Here is a 24,375-nt window from a genome sequence, read left to right as displayed (position 1 = left end):
TTTTTGGTTTTTCGAGACAGGGTTTCTCTGTATAGCCCTGGCTGTCCTGGAACTCACTTTGTAGACCAGGCTGTCCTGGAACTCAGAAATCCTCCTGCCTCTGCCTCCCGAGTGCTGGGATTAAAGGCGTGCGCCACCACGCCCGGCGTAATCCTCTTCTTCTTAATGCCTCTTCCCTCATGCCCGAGCTCTCTGCTGCATGGAGGGCAGGCCGGAGAAATAGCATCAGCTCAAGGTTGGGTCTCAGGACCTGAAGGAACCCCAGAGAAGCTTCTGTAGCAATGAGCAGTCATTGCATCAATGAACAGTCAGGGTAGGAGGCTCAGCACCCTGAATGGGGAGGCACTGAGGAAACAGACAGGGCAGCAATGATGAATGCTGTCAGAAAGAGAGAAGTCGCATGTGGGACTCCTTGGCACATTTTAGACTGTGGTGGGATGGGTTCTGCTGGACTCAGATCTGAAGTCTCTCGGGACATACCCCTTTTCATTTTGTGTTTAGAGAATCTTCAAAGATGCAATGCATCTCTCTGCCCTGTCCTGTTCTTATGTATAGATGAGGGCCTTGGCTGAAATCTACTGGTATGCTAGAAATGTCCACTCAACTCAACCCTGATATTTACCTACTATACAAAAGGCCATGTGGGCTATGACAGACTGTGTTGTACCCAAACACATAGAAGTCTGTTCATTACTTGTCTTTTGAAAATGGCAGGCTTTGACATGTAAGAGGGTTGGGTTAGCCCAGCACATCTGACTTCAACCTTACCCCAGGCTTGATAACCTCTGCCAAGACATAACCCCAAATGAGACCCTATAAACCATTTATTAAGGCAACTGTTCTCTTCCAACCCCAGATAGGACACAAACTCAGGCTCAAAATGTTTGCTGGCCCCAGCCTTATGCTCCTTTTTATACCCAGAGGCTGAGAGGACCATTTATAAGATTGTTTTGGAATAAAATAAAAGCAATAAAATGATCTCAAACAAAGCCTCCCCTGCCAGGATTTGTAGTCATCTGTGTCCTGATGTAACCTCTTCTCCAAACCTTGTCTGAAGCTGGGAAGATGATAGCCCACAGGAAAAAGCAGAGCCTGAACTTGTCATACCAAACATGTGCTCCCTTCTTTGTCTGATAACTGCAGCTCGAACCCTTCAGCACACCGCTACACCAAGCCAGGCATGCCTTCCCACAGCACAAAATTATAGGATATGAAAATTACAGGATGGAGATCTCCTCCAACCAAAAGAAATTTTATCCACCAAGTAATTACTTTAAGAAACATAATATTTGTGTGTGTGTGTGTGTGTGTGTGTGTGTGTTTTAAATGAAGTACCTCTCTTAGCTTTTTTGAAAGCTTATCAAAAGTGTGTACTTCCTTAGACACAAGGGAAGCTTCGAACTCGGTGATGAAGAGCAGAGGCTAAAGTCCCAGTGACTTAGTTACGTTTCTTGTTGCTGGACCAAACACCTAAGAAAAGGCTTCTTAAGGGAATGACTTATTTTTGCTGACAGTAATGAGGGCCCATAGTCCATCATGAGTGGGGAGGGCATGGTGGCAGGAATCTAAGGCTGTTAGCCACATTGTCTCCTTTGTCAGAAAACAGAATGGGCAAGACACAAGGCCAGGCTATAAAACTCCATGGTCTGTGTTGGAGATTAGCTCACATGACAGAGTGCTTACCTAGTATGCACAAAGCCCTGGGTTCGATTCTCATCACTGCATAATTCAGCCCTGGAATCACATGACTGTAATCCCCAGGCTTGAGGGATGGCGAGAAGAGGATCAGAAATTCAAGATCATTCTTGGCTATAAGTGATATCAAGGTTAACCGTGACTACAAGAAACTCTGTCTCAAGCAAATAGCACCATCACATTAGCTCCTACAAGCAATGGCCCACTTCCTCCAGTGAGGTTCTGCTGCCTAAAGGACGTACAACCCCGAACAACACCAATGGTAGGGGGTCCACGTGTTCAGACCTATGAGCCTATGGGAGACATTTCACAGTACTCAGAGACAGGGTTTGAGACCTAGTTCCCCTATTAATGGTCTTGTGTGGCTCACTTAGTCTCAGCTGCATCCTCTCTAGGGTGAGAGGCTTTATGTCCAGCCCCACAAGGTTGAAGATTGAATGAAGTCATTCACAAAAATAAAAAAAAGACTCAAAAATGACTCTCTAGCATTTTAATTCAATTAAAATGAAATGTAAAGCTTTCTTATCACCCCAGAGTGACAGGGCAGACAGCAGCATAGCCCAGGACAAAGCAAACCTGAACTGACAGGGCAGTTTCATGATGCTTTGAGGTGTGTCATCTCAAGCAAGATGGTGCAGTGGATAAAGGTGATTGATAACCCACGTGGACCCTGAGAGCCACGTGGTGAAAAGAGAACCAACCCCAACAAGTTGTCCTCTGATCACTACTCATGTCCTGTGGCATGTGTGTGACTTCACACACATACACACATACACACATGCACACACACACATGCAATAAAACTGTTTTAAAAGGGAATATAAAAGTCCAGCAGAAAGAGGAATTCACTACAGTCCTAGCTGGTCACCCAGAGGCAGAGGAAGTCAGTTAGGAGCCAGTGCCTGGGAGCAAAAGGAAAGATTTTTTTTAATTAAAAAGATTTTTTTTTTGTTTTTTGGTTTTTTTTTTTTTTTTTTTTTTCGAGACAGGNTTTCTCTGTGTAGCCCTGGCTGTCCTGGAACTCACTCTGTAGACCAGGCTGGCCTCGAACTCAGAAATCTGCCTGCCTCTGCCTCCCAAGTGCTGGGATTAAAGGCGGGCACCACCACACCCAGCTAATTTTCTTTTTTTAAAGCAAGTTTTATTCTACATTTTGTACCTAACAATTTAAAATACAGATCATTAAACTTTTTTTCTAGGAGTCTCTGTTTCTAGCACAAATAAGAATTTGATTTAGCAGTTATGACTCTATACTCTTGCCTTAGAGTGTGTAGTCTGTTTACAGATGATGGACGGCCCAGGAATTCTATAATAATGTCACATTAACTAGCGCTTTATCACCTAACTGCTATCATAGCCATCATTCTTATTTTTGTTTCTGAAGAAACAACACTAGGAAAACAAACTGACAGACTGGAGGCCTGTGTCTGTGGATAACAGGGCAGGAGAGTGCCCAAGGTCCCCAGGGACAGAACACAGTTAGCTTCTGTCCATAGCAGGCATTGACCGGAACCCCCGCCCCCAAGAGTTGTAAGAGCCATCATGAAAGGTTAAACAGCTTTTAAAGCTGCATGTTTTAAAGGTGGCTTAGTAGACTAGTTTTCAATGCAGTTCAGTATTAGCAGACACATGAAGTCAACTGCCCATTTTCACTGTATATCAAGTTTCTGGTAATAGTCATGTGAGAGGCACACTCCTCTCACCTGGCTTTCTTCCAAAGCAGGGATGTCAAAATAGGCGGAGACCTGAGATAGTCCCCAGATACCATTAATTTATGACCCACAGTGCTTTAAAATATTTCTTTTTCCACCAGAAGGGGATTATCCTATCCCTTGGGTTACTCAGCAAAGGTATAAAAGAGATAGCTTGAGTCAGAGGGTCATGATTTATTCTGCCTACCCTAGACACATTTGAATTGTCAAGGGCATGTTTCAAGTGGGTTGGGAGCTGGTTTCAATTCTGAGACTGGTTCATGGATTAGAGCAAGCATGTTCTCTGCAGCAACTCCCCAGGCTTCTCTTCCATCACAGTGGACTGAGTATAGGCTTGAGACTCAAGGTCATGGGTGACATCACAGAGACCTAGCAGGATCCCATTTCTGTGAAGAAGGATGACTACAGTAAAGGAGGTGAGTGGCTCTGAGGGACTGGGGTGAGGCTTCATTCCAATGCTGGAATAAAACTGAGGCCGCCTAGCAGAGGGGCAGCATGGGGACTCGGAACCACCAGAGGTGGGAAGGACCTGGCTGAGGGCCTATGGTCTTTGGTCAGACCTGGCAGTCTACTGACACTTCCCAGCTGCTTTGTGCTCTAGGCTAGCCCATGTCCAAACACTAAACCAGGGTAGTTGCTAAGGATGGGTCTTTGGCAAAGGAAATCTACAGAGAAAGACAAAGGCTCAGCCCTCATGCCTCTACCCCCTGCAGGAGCCTGAAAGACTCAAGTTCTGTCGTGGCCAGGCCCAAGAAAACCAGCCCACAGACTTCAAGTTATCTGGTGAACAGAAGGTATAATAGCCAGAGATGGCACTGCCCTTCCATGCTCTTATGACTCTCTTACCTTGAGACTCAGCTCACAGGACTACTGGGAAATGTGTAATCAGAACACACTGGAGTTCCTTCCTGCTCAAAAGTGCTAGAATTTTAGGAATATTTCAACATTTTAGATGCAAATTGAAATGGTAGAGAAAAATGTTCTAGGGCTGAGGTGACAGCTCAGTCAGCAAGGTACTTGTGCTGTAGGCATGATGGCCTGGCCTGAGTTCATCCCCAGAGGCCACATGCTTCAAAAACTATAGAATGTTCAGCCTGGTGCTGGGAGCACAGAAGCATCTGACTGGGCACACAGTGTAGATAGATAGATAGATAGATAGATAGATAGATAGATAGATAGATAGATAGAAGAAATCCTTGGGGTTTTTTTTTCTGTTTTTTTTGGGGGGGGGGTTGAGACAGGTCTCTTTGCATAGCCCTTGCTATCCTAGAACTCACTATGTAGACCAGGCTGGCCATGAACTCTGCTTACATGGTGGGATTAAGAGCGTTTACCACAATGCCTGGCTTATAATCATTTTATTTAAACATCAGTCTTGAATTTTTTTTAAGTTCAATCTTTCTCTTGGACATACCTTTTTTGACTGAGGAAGTCCTTTGCCTTCCTACTCTGTCTGACATACTAACAACATTCTAAAGCATGTCTGTCTCCCCAAGCATCTGTGGATTGTATTTACATGCTATCAGGAAATGGTTAGTTCATCAGAATTCCAGAGACGAGAGCTCAAAACCATTTGTTGCCTATTGCTGACAAGTAGCCTGGACAAGTGTGAGGGTTAATAGCGACTGAAATTTGATAAGGTCTAGAATCTCCTAAGAGTCTGATTGCTGGGGTCTCAGGGGGGAGAGTTACAAGATTAGCTCAATTAACATGAAGATACTGCTCTAAATGAAGGCAGCACCATCCCATGGCCCTGGGGCCCTGGGCTGAGTTAGAACAAGGGAAGCAAAGGAGCTGAACATTAGCATTCAGGCAGGCCTCCTGACTACAGATGTAACTCAGCCAACCAGCCAGCTCCCACCCTGCTGTGCTCTCCCCACTGTGATGGATGGTACCATCAAGCTCTGAGATACAGCAACCTCTCCTCCTCTGGTGCTTCTGTCAGGGATTCTGTCACAGCAACAAGGACAGGAAGTAATAGCATGCGATCTATTGATTATCTGCAGCTGTAAGACCCTTTCACAAGGAGTTATGAAGAAGAGATAGGATATTGATAGCTACCATTAAGATGTCATTCAGTATAAAATCCCCACATATGATATGAAAAAAGGAAAAATGGTTTCATCTCCAAATGTATATAAACATGATATTTTTCACTGCATGGATTCAAAGTCTTTAATGGTGAGGTGTGACTCTGTTCGCTTTGTGACATTTACATAGAGCTCAAATTAGCCACAAAAACAAAAAAAACAAAAAAAAAAAAAACAACAAAAAAAAAATTACTCCCAGAGGCCAAAACAATTCAGCTAGGGAAGGAAAGTCTCTTCACACCACACTGGATGCATTCACAGTGGTATGGCCACAGAGAAGTGAGTCCTCGTCAATCTATGGTGCTGGGGAAAATCTATAGTTACAACCACACCAGGAAGGTGGACTGCTAACTCACACAAATGCAGAAATAGCTCGAAGTGATTAAGAGACACAAATATTTAGAGATAAGACTAAAAGACAAAACCAAAACCAAACCAAACCAAAACAAAACCTCAAAACATTAGAACAGCAAGATAGCTTGGTAGGCATGTGTGTGCCTCTACACACACACAGAAACACAAACACACAAAATAATATTGTTATTATTAAAATAAACATAACAAAACAAGTCAAGTGATAGTTACTCTGTAAGTACATACACTAAGCTGTTGAACTGTTGGTTTTTTTGGGTGGGTTGCATACTCTATGGTTATGACCAAAATAAAACTGTCATAATTCCATGAGCCAAAGAGATATGGCACAGGGAAACAAGCATTTAAATATAACTATGGCAAATTTTTCTGTCTGCTTTGCTTTGTTTGTTCAGGCATAGTTCACTATCTGCCATTAAATAAATCAGACACGAACCTCGTGTGTGGGGAAAGGGCAGGCCAGGGAGCTGACTATCCTAGAAACTCCACATTCCCACCAAGATAGACTGGACATTTCTCAGACTGTCACAAGACACCCAGGACGAGGCCACTTTCCACACAAGCTTTCGGGAACCACATCTACAGGGAAGCCAGAGCAGCTACAGTCGTTTAGCTCAAACTCTGTTCAAAGGCCAACCTTACCTGTGGGCTTTCAGGATTCTCTGGGCGATAGCATCTCCCACCTTGTTGAACACAACTTTATCATCAGCACAGCTTATGAAAAATTGGTTCTGTGAAAAAAAGTAGGACACTTGTGTAAGGTCTTGGTTTCTCTGATAGATACCCTACAGCATATGGGGACAGGGGGGACAAACACTATAGTGAGTATTTAAAAATGGCTCACATGGGGATGTCCAGGCCACTGAACCTTTCAAAGAAACAAAATGGCTCAGAATATGGGAAGTGCCATCGGGCCCCAGGTCTCATGTGCATTATTACATCATCCAGTGCTTCTCACATCGTTCTCAAGTGGAGGGCTATGTGACTTTCCTAACGCAGATGTTGAAACTACATTCTTAGAAGGCTGAGGACATTTCCCAATTAGGTTTCCTTCTGACTTACACTGTGAACACGCGTATGATTAGAAGGTCTGCACTGGCAAGCGTCCTGTTTTGGGCTGTTATTTTTCCTTTTCTTTTTCTTTCTTTTTTTAAAAAAAGATTTATTTATTATTATATGTAAGTACACTATAGCTATCTTCAGACACCCCAGAAGAGGGCATCAGATCTCATTACGAATGGTTGTGAGCCACCATGTGATTGCTGGGATTTGAACTCGGGACCTGCGGAAGAGCAGTCAATGCTCTTAACCACTGAGCCATCTCTCCAGCCCCTGTTATTTTTTACTATGGGGCCTGGCCAGGGTCCTGTTCATTTTGTCCAGGTTCTCTGCAATGTTTCCTAGCACTTACTTTCACCTTGTCTCCTGTCTCTGAACTATTATTTTAAGCAGTTTCAAATCTCTTCCAAAGACTTTTTTCCCTGTGGGATATATGTCTATGTGTGGTCTATGCACAAGCATACATGGTATGGGTACATGCATTCGGGCTGGCGAGGGTGCCCATGCGTGCTTGGGGAGGTTCCAGGCTGAGCTCAGGAGTCTCCCTTCATCTCTCTCCATCTTATTAACTAAGGCAAGGGCTCCCAGCTGAGTCCAGAACTGCCCACGTGACGAGTCCAGCTAGCCAGTGTCTATAGGGATTTCCTGTTTCCACTTTCCAAGTGATAGCAGGCTTCTGTGTTCATCTAGCATATTGTGGCTGCTAGATCTGAACTCTCGTCCTTCAAGCTTATATGGGGAGGACTTCTCCCAGGGAGTCATGTCCCCAGCTCTCAAATCTCTTTTGAATATATATATATATAAGTAAACCAATTTGGTAGAAAGAAAAAAAGTTTTCATTTTAAGTACTTCTGTAATTCATAGATCTATAAGACATTCTTCAACACTATTGTTAGAAAATGGCCACACTATTATCCTAATGATACAAAAGGTCTTATTGCTGCATAAAGGAATGTTGAAAACAACAAATAAATATTATGCATACTGCCAATTGGAATAGAATCCAGATTGTTGCAATACAACTGTAATATCTAACAAAATCCTTCTTCAAGAAATAATATTTTCTAATCATCTCAAGTAATAACTTGAAGTTAATTTGCATCCTTTGACAGCCGTACCCTGTGTATGAGTGCACACGCTTTTATGTAGCAGGGCACAGAGAGGCACAATGCCTCCAGAAGACAAAATGGAAGAAGGCAAGTGCAGAGCCTCATTTGAGAATATGATGCAAACAAATGCTACAAAGAAGGCTAGCATGCATTGGTAGGTTAGCATGCATTGGCAGGTTAGCATGCACTGGCAGGTTAGCATGCACTGGCAGGTTAGCATGCATTGGCAGGGTAGCATGCATTGGCAGGGTAGCATGCATCAGCATCTGTAAGAACAGTCTGACAAACTGCCACAAGCCCTTCTTCACTCCCTCCCCTTCCCTCCCTTCCCTTCCCTTCCCTCCCCTTCCCTTCCCTTCCTTCCTCTCCTCCTTCCTTCCTTCTTTTCCTCCTGATTAAGGTAAATGATGACTGTTTACCCTGATGAATATCATCCAGAAAACGGTCAACAGCCATGTACGCCTACACAGCATTGCTGACCTTACTCAATCCTATGCTAGCCTGAGAAAGAAAAGCAGCTTGTAATAGGCATGATGGTGAACTTGATGGAATTTAGAATCACCAAGGAAACAAATCCATGGGCTTGTTTGTGAGTGTGCATCTAGACTAGGTTAACTGAAGTGGGAGGACCTACCCTAAATGTGTACAGCATCATTTTGTACACTGGGGTCCCAGACTGATGAAACAGAAGGAGAGTTGAGCACCTGTATCCATCACCCTGCTTCCCAGCTGTGTGCCGCTCCTGCTGCCTTGGTGCCCCGGCTATGATGGACTGTACCCTTCAGAACTGTAAGCCAAAGTAAACCCTTTCTACATTAATTGCTTTTGCCAGTTATTTTACCACAGCAGCAAGAAGCATAACTAATGTACTGGTGTTGGTGCTTTTTTGCAACCACAGTTTCATCCCTGCAGTTGATAACAAATGTCTTACTAAACTCCAGAGCAGACTGAACTGATGTTCCCACTCATGCCTTTTATCTGTCACGGCATCCCATGTGAGAGGCTGCACAGCAGCCTGCAATGTTTTTAATGAGCTTTGTCTTTCTCCAGGTCTGAGAAATAAGTAAAGCACGATTGTTTGCTGATGGGCCTTAATCAACTGCCACTCTCAGGAAGGGAAGAAGAGCAGGGCTCCAGGGGAGGGAAAACGGGGCTCAGATGTTTTTCCAACAATTAACTTTTGGCTAAACACTCTATTTTTATTCAGTGTGAAAAAGAAAACCAGGCTAAAGGAGGGAGCTTTGGGTTTGGTTTACGTGTCTCCCATTATTGGGAATTTTTCCATGTTCCAAGGGCTTTTTACTATTTCCGTATCTACTTTGAAGTTCAGTTAAAGTTCCCACACTAAACTTGATGTTCTCAGATTTTCTCATGGACTCTGAACAGTCTGGAGTCTGAAAACACTTGACCATGAGTAGCATCCCTCAGCTCTAACATCCTCCCGTTTCCCATTCCCATGTCATTCCCCTGCCTTCCCCCACTCCAAGATCCCACAGCAGGGGTGCCTGGTCTACTGCGTGATTATCTTTGTGTGCAAAGGTGCACTCTCCTGAAACAGCACATGCCTCATCATAGACACCCTAACCATAGCCAATGAAGACTCTCACATACAAGCTAGGGCTATACTGAAGAGTATAGGGTATACTTAAGCTGGCATATGTTAGTGCAAGGGTTTGTAAGGCTCCATTAGAGTCTTGAGTTAGGTCATACAAAGTGAATTCAGTCATGCTGGGAGATCACCTCAATTAGTACTTCTCTGGAACCCATCATAACTCAATTCATGCTTATTAGTACAGAATCCTGAACTGGGGCCCCTACAGTCTTATATAATACTTGGTATTCTGACTAGTGTTTTGACAACGTGACACAAACTAAAGTTATCTGGAAAGAGGAGCCCAGATTGAGAACTGCCTCCATTAGATTACCCATCAGCTAGCAAATCAATCCTTGGAACATTTTCTTGATTCATGATTGATATGGGAGGGCCCCGCCCATTAGGAGCATTGCCACATTGCATCCCTAGGTGGATAGTCCTGAGTGGTGTAAGAACGCACGCTGAGCCAGCCATGGGAAGTAAGCCAGTAAGCAGCGTTTCTCCATGGGCTCGACTTCATTTCCTGAATTCCCTCAATGAGAAACTGTGACATGGAAATGTAAGCCAAATAAAGTCTTCCCTTGCTCCAAATTACTTTGGGTTATGGTATTTATCATAACAGTAGGAACTACGGCACGTGAGAAGGCAGGTTCCTCTGTAATTGATCCACTGACATACTTACTTCAATATAAATGTAGTGCTTGCTGTTCTCTATTACATGGATGTAGGCAGCGTGGATAGATTCCTCATGGTGCTTTATACCAGCAGACCAATCAGCAGCAGATCGGAGCAACTACAAGACAGCGATCAGCAAGAAGCGTACATCAGACACAGAGATGATACTATCTGTACTGATGCAATGAAGTCACTCCTTCTAAACCAAGGACTGTAGAGGTTTGAGTCCCATGTGGTCCAAGGAAGAGTTAGAGCACATCCAGAAAGCACCCTAGTGATGGCTAACCTTGTCAGCTGTTCACATCTGGGAAGAATGAACTTCAATTGAAAACTACCTCCATCAGATTGCCCTGTTGAGCATTTTCATGATTTCTAATTGATGTACAAGGGCCCGCCTTAATGTAAGCAGTCTCATACCTAGGTCTCATACCTAGGCCAGTGGGCCTGAGCTGTATTAAAAAGGCATGAATGTGAGCCAGGAAGTAAGCAAGCAATGTTTTTCCATGGTTCCTGCTTCAGTTCTTGTTTAGGCTTCCCTGGATAATAAACAGATTCCCCCTTCCCCCACTTTTTTTGTAAGCCGCGTAATTTATCATAGTAACAGAAGAGCAAACAAAAACATCAGTCCTCCATCCAGCCTTGCTTTCATTCAAAATGTGAAGACTTACCTTGTGGTTCCTACAGTGGATATTTCGAAGACTTATTTAGGCCACTGCAATTAACATGACATTGTCCTCTTTTTCTATGAAGTCCTTCAACTGTATATGCATTCAGGTCAATGCCCTTGATACAGGGCAGAGACTAATGACTGTGAAATGTGTATCAACAAGCCTCAAGCCTAATAAACAGTATGTAATGTAACTGTTTACTAATGATGCCAGCATTAGAGGGTGCATTTGAGCCATGGCAGATCAAATCAGAGATGATGCAGAGCAGACTGTGGCTGTGTACAGCAGGGTTGGGACAGGGACAGTGGAGACATCTCGAAGCTTTCTCAACACTGAATGACCTTCGTTTGCCCTTCCTTCCAGTATTTTCAACTATGACATTTACATATAGTAAGCCCTTAGTGCATATACCTTGGTTCTTCATAAACAACTGCATATCCTCACAGAAGAATCGGGCAATCAACTCTCTTACAGGGATCCCATACTAGATATCCTATGTATCATATATTTACATTAAGATTCATAACAGTAGCAAAATTACAGTTATAACATAATAATGAAAATGATCTTATGGTGGTGGGGGGGGGTCACCACAACTTGAACTGTATCAAAGGGTCACAGCATGCACTCACCGCACTAGAGGAATTATCAAAGTGCAGACACTGGTGGAACACAGAGGAGCCTTTTCCAGTTGCCACAACTGGATTTGAACTCATTATGTGGAAAAGGCTGACTCTGAACTTCTGTTCCTTCTGCTTCTACTTCCCCAGTGCTAGGATTATTGCAGTGAACCACCAGGCTGTTTGCTTAATTGGTGGAGAATTTCCTATATGCAGATAATATGATTTGATCAAGTCCACCCCTCATTCCCTCCCTCCAGTCCCTCCCCTATCCTCACTTCCCTTCTAGTTTCATGTGGGTGTTTTTATTTTTGTTTGAGACCTACTATGTCCACTTAGTGCTGCTAGTCTATTTGTGAGTGAGAGCCATATGCTGGACTGTTGAGTGCTAGGTCCTAAACAGAACATCTGTGTCTTTCTCACACCAAAGAGCAGCTGCAGATATGAATTCACACTGTCTGTGATAACATGCACAAGACCAAGGCCAAACAACGTCCTACATGGTGGTGGTGGTGGTAGGGTATTACCACTCACAAAGCTGAGGTGATATTGGCAGATATCTCTCCTGGGAGAGAGGAAGTCGGTTTTCTTTAGGGATTATGTGGTTGTCTGGATAAAACCCAGACCTCAATGAGTGCTAGGTCAGCACTGTGTCCATGGAACTATACAGAGCCTCCTGGCCTTTTTAGTGCTTTGCATGAATTAGCGTCTCTACCCATCGCTGTCCATTACTGGCTCCGTGGAGTGGGTAGACAGTATTATTAGCTCTGATTTATAAAAGGAGAAAATGTGTGCAGAGAGGTGAAGCAGTTTCCTCAAGGTTGACAGCTAGTATGCAGCAGGGCTTGACCGGAGAACCGACCTCTTCGTAGTTGATATCATAATGCTTATTTACAAGTAAGAAGAGGCCTCTCTGCTATGTTATTAAATACACTGTGCTCTAAAACCTCACTTAAGAGTGCTGATACCATAACTCAGTCAGTAATGATTGCCTGCTGTGCAGAGCCCTGGGCTCTGTCCCCAGAACCACATAAACTGGTAGTAACAGCACACCCCTGAAATCTCAGCACTCTGGAGGTAGGGGATGGAGGGTCAGAAACTCAAAGTCATCTTGGCTTTCTATGGCAGAGGAGAGGGTGGGAGTTCTGAAAACATAACACTGAATTCTTTGAAGACAAACTAGTGAATACAACGGCCAGGCAGCTGCTGCTTTGTCCCCCTTTGGGTCCCCTGGAAAATGAGAGGTGATAGAGCTATTGTCTCCCATGTCCAAGGACCTCGGTTCAATCCCTAGTGTTTCGAGGAATGAGACAAGCAAATGGAAAAATCAGAACTGGCCTAGATCCCTGCTTTCAGCCTTTAAGCAATAAACAGCCACGGTTCTGGGAAAAGATTTAGAGATGAATGTTTATCGAAAATAAACAAGAGGTGAAGGGTGGAGTAACACGGGTGGGAACGGAAGGACAGAAATGAAGCAAAGGGAGATTTCTGAAGTGTCTGCTTATCTAGACTGTCTATTCTCCAGTACTACAGTTATGGAAGCTGAAAACCTGAACAACTCCAGATTTCTCAAGGCCTTGGGCTTTTTTAGTTAGGCAAAGAGCGCTAAAAGAAAAATAACACAAAAATTACAAAATGAAATATATGACTTTTTGAGAAAGGGTCTTGTATATCCCAGGCTAGCCTTTAGCTTCCTATGTAGCCAAGGATAACCTTACATTTCCTATCTTCCTGTCTCCCACACCTGACTTCGGAGATTACAGCTTGTCCTGACACGTTGGGTTTATGGGATGCTGAGAAGCAAACCCAGAGCTTCAGACACACTGGGCATAGCCCTAGATCTGGGCACAAGTGTTGAGAAAGGATGAGCAGTGAGTTGTCCTAACCCAAAGGCAGGGTCCAGAGCTGACACTGAATATAGGCTCTTTACACGAGATAGTTCATTCTCTCTCCTCATGGGATTAACTTCAGATAGCCAGGAAGTAATCCTCACTCCAGGGACTGAGAGGATGAAAAATTAACTATAAAAATACTAGGTTTGAGGATTAGAAGGTTAAAAGAAACTATTATCCTGGAGTTAAAGAGTTCGTGAATAATGCATTTTCTGCTTTGGTGTCCTTGTGACTCCAGTAGCTACTCTCTGACAGCTACCCATGCACCCAGCTGTACCTATAATGTTGACTCATTTTCATATTTTTATTTGCTCTCTGAGATCCACCAAAATGAGCTTAATTATCACGTCACGAATTCTAGCAATGGCTGCTATTTAGTAATCAGTATAACTACTTTAAAAGTCAGGGTTTGTAGGCCTTTGAGCTTTATGAGGGCTCTGAGCTACATCAGGTAGAGTTGAAAAAAAGATGATTAATATAATACTACACCCTTCATTTATTAAGGACGCTGAGTGAAAGATTCTCTTTAGGATCTGAAGGGAGCTAAGATCTGGTTCACATGCATCTTAAGGGTTTCCGGGAAGGAAAGAGGTCCCAGGGTAGCTGGGATGATCTGCTGAGCCTTCAACACTGTGGCTGATGCTTCACCACCCTGTGTTTTCCTGTCTGATGAGCTGGCCCTACTTGGCTGACAATTGCCCTGCGCTCAGAAAGTGCTGCTTAACAAACTTTTTCACCCCTTTATCACGGCCGCTCTCAGATACATTTTGTGTCACACAGAACAGACACACCAAGGAGCTGTGGAGCATTCCTCGGGGGTGACCTCAGCTCACAGACTGGCCTACCAAGCATGGCACACTCACACTCCTTTGTAGAGAGGACATCAATGATATTTAACTAATGATCTTTCATTTTAGTTGCCTGCCCCTCATTTCCAGTGAGCCTATGTCTTCCTTGATATTGTATATGTCTCTTCATTTCATTCCTAGCTCAACCCCAAAGTGGTATTAGTACTTTTGGAGACCTTCGTTGTCCTGGCTTTCACTAGAGAGCTCTTCATTTATCTGTGTGAGCCTCAAGCTCCAAAGCATCTATTCAGACAGAAACAGATGAGAATAAAGTGAGAAATCTTCTGTGGGATACACTTTGGAGATGCCCCCAAGGCAGGCAGGTCCTTCAGTGGCTCCAGAGCACGTTAGCATAAGAAAGGCACCTCTAGTCCATTTGAACTCCTTACCAGCATTCCACAGGGAAAAGCCCTTTTAGGACACACTGCTGTGGGTTAATCTTGGTAAAAGGCATATGCGCAGAGGTGATGGGCAAGTTCAAGGTTTCTGGGCTTCCAGGGCCTTCAGAACCGTCTGCTAGCCTCACACCAGCTACATTACCTGCTCTAAGGGCTGTGGTATGCAGCAGGTGGCCTCATTCCTCAGGGAAGAGACCCAGCTCTGCCCCTTCTTGTTAGCAAACTTTTAGTGCATCCCAGTGAGTTGCCAAGAGAATTTTCCAAACTCACTGCTTTCTCCTCCCAGCAAACTATGTCTCCAGAGACAGCAAAAGCTGTTTGTTTGTTTGTTGTTCATTTGTTTGTATTTTGTCCTCCTTTCTCAGGATGCAAATGTTGACTTACAGTGTAAACAGATGGTGTTTAAACATATGCTTATATAAATATATGGTCCTTAAACAGTTGTTTAGTCAGTGAATGAATGATTTGAATGAGCCTTGCTATAGACTAAAATACCTCAGCAGTATATAGATTTTTAAATTTTCATATATGTTTGTAGCGGCTTGTGTTCTCATGCTAATTATGTTACCCAAAAACCTGTTTGCAGTGTCCTAGACCTAGGACTAAAGGAACTGTCCCCAGTTGGTTGACTGGTCAACAAAGTTACTGGTGGCCAATGGACAGACAGGGAGATGGGACCTTTAGGATTCTTGGGAAGGGACCAAGGAGGAGGAAGAGGGTATTCCACCATGATGAGGGAGTAGGAGACAGACCGTGCTGGCAAAGTCCAGGAAGGTAAGACAGTCAGCATGTAGGTACAGGGGCAAGGTGGCCCCAGGAGGGCTGCCCAGCAGGGTCCAAGGGCAGCAAAGATAAAATAGATTTAATCTGTATGAACTCAGGACTATAAGAGAGGAATGTGTGTTAGCCATGTGGGGTTAGAGAGTGGCCCAACCACTGAGCTGTTTAAGGTATTTAAAATATAAAGCTCTGTGTGTGTGTGTGTGTGTGTGTGTGTGTGTGTGTGTGTGTGTGTGTGTCTTTCTTTCGGGAATCCAGAGCATTTGGGCAGGTGTAGAGGAGACACATCCACCCACTGGGAAGTGTAGAGCAGATTAATATATACCTCAACATATATTTACTTCTCTGTGTATATGTGTGGGCACACACTTGCCACAGGGAAGTGTGAAGGACAGAGGACAACCTGCAGGGCCCTTTTTCTACCATGTGAGTGCAGTATATCAAATTCAAAGTCATCAGACTTGGCAGCACGCCCTCCCCACCCCACCCCATCTCACCAGCCCATCAAGAGTACATGTCTGACCAATACTCAACAGAAGCTAGATTTGCTAAGATGACGGCCGCACCAATTCTAATGCAAGTCCAAATCTTAAATCTTGGGGCTTTCTTTCCTTAATGCCAATATCCTAATTCCATCTCCCAGAATGAGTAAATTCTCCTTATCCATGTATAACAAGTGAAATAGGCTCAAAACTATTCATCAACGTATATGCAAATGCATAGCTTGCTGTGCCTCCAAGTAAAGTATCTGTGTCTTTTTAAACTGGAATGACTACATAATCTACCACAGGCACTTTTCTCAAGTGGTTTGTCATTTTTCACTTTCTTCATGTGTTTGCCTGCATGTGGATGTTCAGGTGAATTGCCCTTGTGTGGGTGGGTACCCATGCACAGATGTTTGATTCCTGTGGAGGCCACAGAACAAGCCTGAGTATTTATTGTTGCTCTAGAGCCATCTACCTACAAGGATCTCTATTGCCCTGGAGCTCACCAGGTTGGCTGGCCAGTGAGTCCCCAGGATCCTTATGTCTCCATCTCCCCAGCGTAAGGATTATAAGCATGCACCACCATGCCTAAATCCTTTACATGGGTTCTAAGGCTCAAACTTGTATCCTCCTTATCCACCATTACCAAGTGAGCTATCTCCTCGACTGGCTTGTTCATTCTATCGTATTATTTTGTCTCTGGTGTAATATGTTATTTCTGCCAGGCCCACACCTGTGCTTGCACATAGTGCAAAGTTAACAGATTCAGACCCTTCATTTTAAAGGCATATTCACTAGAATCCCTGTTCGAATGAGGTCAGGCCACACTGATGATATGAACAGCAGACAGGATGATGGGTATCTGCCTTTAAAAGTGCTTTTGGTGGTACAGAGGCAATGACACAGGTGGTCCATCTGCATTCGGTCTGCATACCTTCAAGACATACAAGAAGCCACTGATAAAGAGAGGCAACAGAGTGCCATTTGCCAGAGCTTCAAACCACCCCGCAGTAATGGGTGGCCCTGGACAACCCTCAGAGTCCCACTGAGTACGGGTTTTCTTGTTTGTGATTTGAGATGGTTGAAATGGAGGCTGTAAAATGTTGTGACTCCATTAAACAACTGCCTATTCTTTTTAAAGAGCCTCTAAAAGGTACTTGGTTAATTAAGCACTAAAATTCAATTGAATGAGAACTCCCTTCCCAGACTCCAAGTTCTGCCTCATTCCTGGTGATTAAGCAGCCCCAGTCCATGGTTCGCTGTGTACACCTGGCTGGCGTCATCCCGCAAGGAATCACGGGAACAGCTATGCCCCGCACTGTGGCCTTTATGAGGACATACATTCGTTAGACACACACAGGGGTTCAGGAAAGATAGCGAACTGAACCCATTAAGAGTAAATGCAACACCGAACTTTCACAGATCCGTTAAGGCTACGGGAAAATGCTTTGGGGTAAACCTGAAGTGAAGGCTGCAGGAAGCTGGCCCAGTCACAGTGATGTCACCCAGCTTGTTGCTCACCTGCACTTTGGCGGGGACGGCCCCTGGCACCTGATACCTCAACTCGTGCGCTGTCGCTTGAGACTTTGGTAGCAGGAAGGGATAAGAAAGGGAGCGGTATTTTGGCTTCATAATCTGGAACAGAAAAGGCAAATTCAAGAATGACCAGAATGAGAAAAGAGGCCCATTAGTCCCAACTTTGAAGCGCGAACCAGAAAAACTGTTAATAGACATTTGTAAGTTAAAAGCTGAAAGTTGTTCTTGTTTTCTGTGTCCAAATTCCCTTCTTTTACCACTGTGCTCATAATGTAAAGGAGAATTCAGTGCAATCCACAGTTATGAAGACATATAATTGGGAAAATGAAATTCTTATTTTGTGGACATGTTGTAACTGTCTAGCCACTGTAATTAGGCATGGTTTCATTTTAAACAACTCCATAGTAAAATAGGATAAAGACTCATTCGATTTATATTACCCAGGAATTCAGGGGATCATCTGTCACCCTGAATCTGGCCCAGACTGACCTACACAGTAAGACCCTGTCTCAAAAACATTGTCTTTAGTACTATTAATTAGCATCTTAACTAATTCTTGCTGTACTTGAACAATTAGGAGTGATTCGGAAATACTTTCTCTGGGAAAAGATTTTATATCTAAAACTATTTTTGAGTGTTGTGTTCATTTATCCACTCAGGAGCAGAGCATGGGAGTAAAAAAACAAAAAAAAAAGCTGACTGTGAATATTAGCAGTGTTTTTGTTTTTGACAGTACAGTAGATTAAAAGCAATATTGCTTTGCTTACTCACTTATCTTCCTCCAAATTTGTATTTAAAAAACTCTACCAATTTTATTGTAACTTTCACATGAATGATAAGTAAATTGATAGACTAAGTTGTTCACAGAAATAACTCAACTAACTCTCTTTTCCAGATTATCAGAGGAGACAGACATCATTACTTCAGGTAACGCTGTGGTCCCTTAACAGCACCAATGACTTGACTGGATTTCTGCACGTTCCGGTCTTGCTGTTATAAGCAACGGCGGCTTGTAAGTGGGTTCCATGTAGAGAAAGGGGATAACTCTGCTTCATCCTGCTTGTCTTGCTCAGAGCCTGTTCCACACTCCTGTGCCCTCACAAGGCCAGGCAGCCCAGGACTGGAAGGGACTTTACAGTTGGAGCCCCTCATTTAAACAAACACCAATACCCTATAATAGATGTCTACTGGTCTGATCTCTACAAATAATTAACATGTATGTCTACCAGGTTCAAAGGCTTAAATTCTATCCCTCTGCATCCAAAGCTATCTATCATAATACCCCCAAACTGTTTTCCTTTTCTATGAAATTCTGAAGCCCAGCACTATAAGAATGACAGCCTCAACAATAGATGGTGTCAGAGACATGGCCACAGCGCCCTTTCCTGCCAACCCTCTGAGCTTCTCCTTGGCCAGGAGAAACCACACTTCTTCGTGTAGGCCAAGGCATAAAAACATCAGTACCTTAGTGAAGTTCCAGCGCTGGATGAAGTGTCGAGCCACATCCCGAGCTGCCTTTCCATGGACCACAGAGCCAATATCATGCCAAGGCATCCGGGGGGTAGAGTACCTGTCGATGAAATCTGCCCGGCAAGCACGCCAAGCAAAGACCCATCTTTAAGTTTGGTGACAGGGACAGAAACACTCTGATTTCAACTAGGAGATCATGGTATTCATGATCAAGTGAAAACAGATCTTCAATGATGCCTCTACCTCTCTACTGACCCTAATACATGCTTCCAATTTGCTCAATATTAATCTGGAGACAAGGCAAGATGTGAATTGGTACAAGCCTGCCTGCTTAATAGGATGTTCTTTTGGGTCTATGGAAATAACAGCAGGTTATCTATACTGTACTATACTATACTATACTGACCCCCTTTTAGACATCTGAGCACAATCATTATCGAAGATACATGTCTCTAGTGAAGGAAGATGAAGAGATTGAATACAAAAGAAAATGATCAAAAGACTACCCTCTCATGGAGAATGTTGGTTTATTACCCTAAAATATGCCTTTGGGAAATTTAGAGGTTAAAAATGTTTGGTTGTTTTTTTTTTTTTTTAATCAACACAATAAAAGACTCATATGGGTATGACAAAATCCGATCTCCAAAAAATTTTTTTAAGATTTATTTATTATTATATCTAAGTACACTGTAGCTGTCAGATGTACCAGAAGAGGGCATCAGATCTTATTATGGATGGTTGTGAGCCACCATGTGGTTGCTGCGATTTGAACTCAGGACCTTCGGAAGAGCAGTCGGTGCTTTTAACCACTGAGCCATCTCTCCTGCCCCAGATCTCCAAAATTTAACCAATATTTCAAAGACAAAAATAAAACAATAATGAGACTCCGAGACCCTTACTGAAGATCTGTAGGTAATCAATGACCAGGGAGGGAAAGACTCTGAGGCACTTATTGATAATCTTTAGGTAGTCAATGGCCAGGGAGGGAAAGTTATTTCTTCAGTGGTATAGACATTTGTAAGTCGCCTGTGTTCCTATGAGTAACTCCTTATCCATGCTCTTGTAAGCAAACCTAATTAAACTCACTTGACCATCAAAAGACAAAGTAGAAAGGTTTCTTGTTGGAAGAGAAAGGGAAAGGGGAAAGAGGGTAATAGATGGGGGTGGGTATAATCAAAGTACTTTATATACATGTATGAAAATATCATAATGGAGCATTACTGTATATAATAAATACATGCAAATAAAAATTTAAATAAACAAAACAGACAGCCTTTAGCTCATGCATATGCACACTTCTGAGATGCCCCAAAGTGAAAAATAGAATAGAAGCTGCAGCCACCACCACCACCCCTATACTCACCAGCAAAAGGTTTGTCCAGCTGAACCCAGTCCTTGAAGACAAAGTTGCAGTAATCCTTCCCATGCCAAAACCTAGTCTCCCCATGGAGTTCTCCCACTCCGGTCTGCACGCTGCGGATGGAGCCAGTGTCTGTGAACATGCAACATTGGCTCAGACACTGAGAGCTGCGTAGGTCCAGAGAGGGACCTTCTGATTCCTTATCAGACTCTTAAAACACACTCACTTTTCTTCCTGAACCCTCACTAGGACAGCCTGCGTCGGTTGTAGGGATTGTAGGCTGATGTTGTATGCCAACCCTCACAAGAGACATTGTAGGTAGCAATGACGGCCCTAACCAGAGTCATCATCATACCATGGAATTTAACATTCTTGGCAGCTGAGCAGCTTCCCCTCAAAGCCTACCAGGTCAGGGAAATGGCCCATAGAGTAAATTATAAAGAGAGAACTCCCCAGGTGGGGCTCCAGGAAAACACTACAGCCAGGTGAGGATGGACTACCCCAAACAGAGGCAACAGGACCCAGGCTCACTCTTCCCTTACCAATACAGTGGATGCCCCAGGCCTTCCCATCTCAAAAGCACGAGTCTAAGGTCTATAGGCAGCCCATGTTCCAGCCCCACAGTTAGCTAGGTACATGACACCAAGCTTCAACTTTTAGGGTCATAACGCCTTCTGTGAAGAGAATGGCTTGGCCTAGATGACGACTAAGAACTTGCAGTCTTTAGCATTCTATATCCCTAAAATCACACACATCATTCATAAAAATATAACAGTGGGCAAAAGCTTGCAGTCGAGGCACTAAAGCAGCAGTTTGCAGTAGCATTCCACAGAATACCGAATGGAATGCTCGACTTCAGAACATATCCCTCAAGTTAAACAGTTTGAAAGCTTCAGGGACGTGTCAGTCATGAAGACAACAAGGCAGGGAAGGAAGAGCAGAACTGAAATCACAGACAGTGCTTGGCACAGAGGTGTTAGCGACGCAGGTGTGTGCGGGGTGGGGGGCAAGAACGATTGTTAAAGGAACGATAGAACCACTTAAAGCAGCTAAGGGGAGGCTACCACATTATACCACTGCACATCACTGCCTAAATGCTAAGTTGTTTAAAAACCGCTCTAGAATCACCTACTGTCTAGGGTGGTTCCGTGCTGAGGAGAAGTTGCTTCCCAAGCTGACAGCCATTTGTCTTTTAATTCCTTGCTTTCCCTTTGCTTAGCCCCAGGCTTCCCATGCCTTATTTTTTCATTGCATTCTAACAGGCCGATCTGCCTTACCTCTATGCAGTTTGCACATTACCCATTCTGCATAGAATATTCTTCCCTCCCTTTGGCCTGATCTCTGAGTCATTCCTCATGAGCCATATCAGCCTGGCCTCAAAAGACAGAGCAGATCCTTGCAGGGAGTGGCTTCATTGGCACTAGCAGTGTCCCGTCCGAAAATGCCCACCTAAGGTCTCTGGCCCAGGACATGTAATTGCATAAAAGTGTGAATGGATATCCCTTCTCCAATAGCCGATAAAATCAAGAGGCGCTGTATCTCTTCAACCCCTGCTGGAGTTCCCAGCATGCAGGAAGTAATTAAAAGATGTTTGCAGAAGAAATATTATTGTGCAGTTACCACACACAACTAATACTCAATCTCAAAATTAATTAACTTTCCAAAGGTTGTTGGAATATTGGAAACAAATGCTTTAAATTGTAAATGTCAACAGAACCAACTAATGTTAGAAACAGACTTCTATTATCTTCACCCAGCCATTGGCTTTCCTGCTGTGTATGCCTAAAGGAAAAAGCACAGGTGACCTGTGGTGGCCCTGCAGGCTTTTCATAGTAAACATGATATATGTTGGGGAGGGGGTATTAGGAGAGGGGGGTTGGGAAGGAGGGGCAGAGAGAGAGTGAGAATATGAAATAAATGATAAGTCAACTCCAAATTTACAAAACATAGACACAGAGAGATGATTCAATCAGTAGATAAAGGTACGTGAGGCTATGAGTCAATCCAAGAGACTTACATGGTAAAAAGAAAGAACCGACTCTCCCAAAATGTTCTCTGATCTCCACAGGTCTCCTGTGCCCTGCACACACATGTGCACCCCTCCCAACACCCCCACATACTTAATAAAAAAATAAGAAACACAAACACATAATTATTAAGTTTGAGATATAATATTAGTTGTGTGTGGTGATTACAAATATGTACATATATAATTTATTTTCATCAATTTGAGAAATGAAACCAAGGTTTTAACATATACACGCATTGAAATATGACGGCCAGCTATCACTTGGAAAACAAAATGAGAGTAAATTTCTAGTCTGAGAAAACAGCCCTGGTAGTAACTGAATTCAGATGCCCACAATTCAGATATGCTTTTGTTACTCGGCAAGGCTCAGTCATTCCAAGCAGACCTCTGAAGAGCACATGGAGACAGCCAGGCATACACGGACCTCTATGAACTGGCCCTGCAGCACCATATCTGCCTCCCAAATGACATCATCACAATTGCATCTCTCCCGCCTGGATATCTCGTGCCAGTTTTCTGCACCCCTGTCTGTCAGCAGCTAATGTTTGCAGCAGGGCTATCTTCCCATTTTTTCCAGAACTCACCTGACCTTGCTGTCACACCTAAGAGAATAATTACCAGCATCCTCTAGCATTAATGGTCCCTCCTAGGATGACTCAGTTCTAGCCTCCGAAGTACCAGTGTTTCTCTCCTCTTCTCTGCCCCACTGTCTGCCTCATGATCTTCCCACCACCACTTCCCAAACCATAATGGCATTCTAATAATCTTTCTGGAAATTTCCATCTACTTCAGTCTTGAATACTTTGGCACAATCTATTGGATCCCTTTACATTTGAGTATATTCTTCATGCATGTTTACCTTTAACCAGTCCCCACCACGGTGTTCTCCAGCATTTTGGGGATTAGCCTATTTTAGCCTGTCCCTAAGGCTAGATAGAGTCTTCCAGCCCAGTTCACATAAATTAATCCTTAACCATAACCCCTAAGTTCCACACTCTATAAACTCAATGGGGTCTTCATAGAGCATGTGTCACCAGAAACTGAGCTGTTCTGACACTCCTGGCTCCACTGGTCCACTCACGCTATACCTACACAAAGAGCTCACTGACATTCCCTGTGTTGCTGAGGCCTGATGGAAATGCCACATGACACAGGGTCTATACACGGGGAGTAGACAGTATTTTACCTCCTAAACCCTAGCACATTCCAGTTTCTGAAGCACATCTAAGACCAGGGCTTCTCATAGAAGTCTGTGGGTTTGTCCCACTGAATGCTAAGGACTGAGAAGTGAAAATAAATACTTTTGGTATTTGCCAAATCTGTGCCCTGTGATAGATAAAACAGTATCCTGAAACCACTTCTCTCTCTTTTCTTAGTCTCTAACTTCCAAGTATTTTGTAGTGTTAGGGCTTGAACCCAGGGCCTCATGCATGTGAGGTAAGCATTTCTCTGAGCAACATCCCCAACACCTTACTTTTCAATCTATATTCATATTTAAGGGCGGTTCCAACCCACATCCTGAATGAGTTGTGTTTTAGAAACTATTCAGTCTTCAAACTTTGTAGGTTTGCAATGGTGTATGATGAGGGTTTGAGGCCTTACTGTGGATCTGGTAAGATGGTTTCACTTGTAGCAAGAGTGCTGAGCAATGGTGTTACCACTGTCCTAAGCGGTAAAGTATTTTAAACTATTTTCACTATCACCTAGCAGACAATACACCTTTTTTGTTCTTTAGGGTCATTGTTGTTGTCTTGTTTTGTTTTGACACAAGGGCCATTTGCCCTAGCAGGCTTTAAACTCACTATGTAAGAAAGACTGACCTTGAATTTGTTACAGTCCTCTGTCTCTGCCTCCCAAATGCTAAGATTGCAGATACATGCCATGATGTCTGCCATAGCTAAGCGTCTTAAGGGACCTCGAAGAGTCTTACACATCCTGTGCACTGCAGCCCAGACAAGAACCTTGAGAAGTCTTAGCTTACAG

At 43.6% G+C, this 24,375-nt stretch overlaps 1 protein-coding gene across 4 annotated transcripts in view; it reads right to left on the bottom strand.

Annotated features, from left to right (window-relative positions):
• Pld1 (phospholipase D1) overlaps positions 1–24,375 on the bottom strand; it is a 185,060-nt gene that overhangs the window by 26,456 nt on the left and 134,229 nt on the right. For all 4 annotated transcript variants that reach the window (XM_029475235.1, XM_021157476.2, XM_021157475.2 and 1 more), the window contains 5 exons: positions 20,367–20,495; positions 18,998–19,116; positions 17,519–17,632; positions 10,314–10,424; positions 6,512–6,600 (listed from right to left, as the gene is read on the bottom strand). In XM_029475235.1, coding sequence (XP_029331095.1) covers positions 6,512–6,600; positions 10,314–10,424; positions 17,519–17,632; positions 18,998–19,116; positions 20,367–20,495 — 562 coding nt within the window. The remainder of the gene's footprint in view (positions 1–6,511; positions 6,601–10,313; positions 10,425–17,518; positions 17,633–18,997; positions 19,117–20,366; positions 20,496–24,375) is intronic.

The sequence above is a fragment of the Mus caroli genome, chromosome 3 (assembly GCF_900094665.2).
Source record: "Mus caroli chromosome 3, CAROLI_EIJ_v1.1, whole genome shotgun sequence".
In the NCBI taxonomy this organism is placed as follows: domain Eukaryota; kingdom Metazoa; phylum Chordata; class Mammalia; order Rodentia; family Muridae; genus Mus; species Mus caroli.
This window is presented reverse-complemented; position numbering and strand designations above follow the sequence as displayed.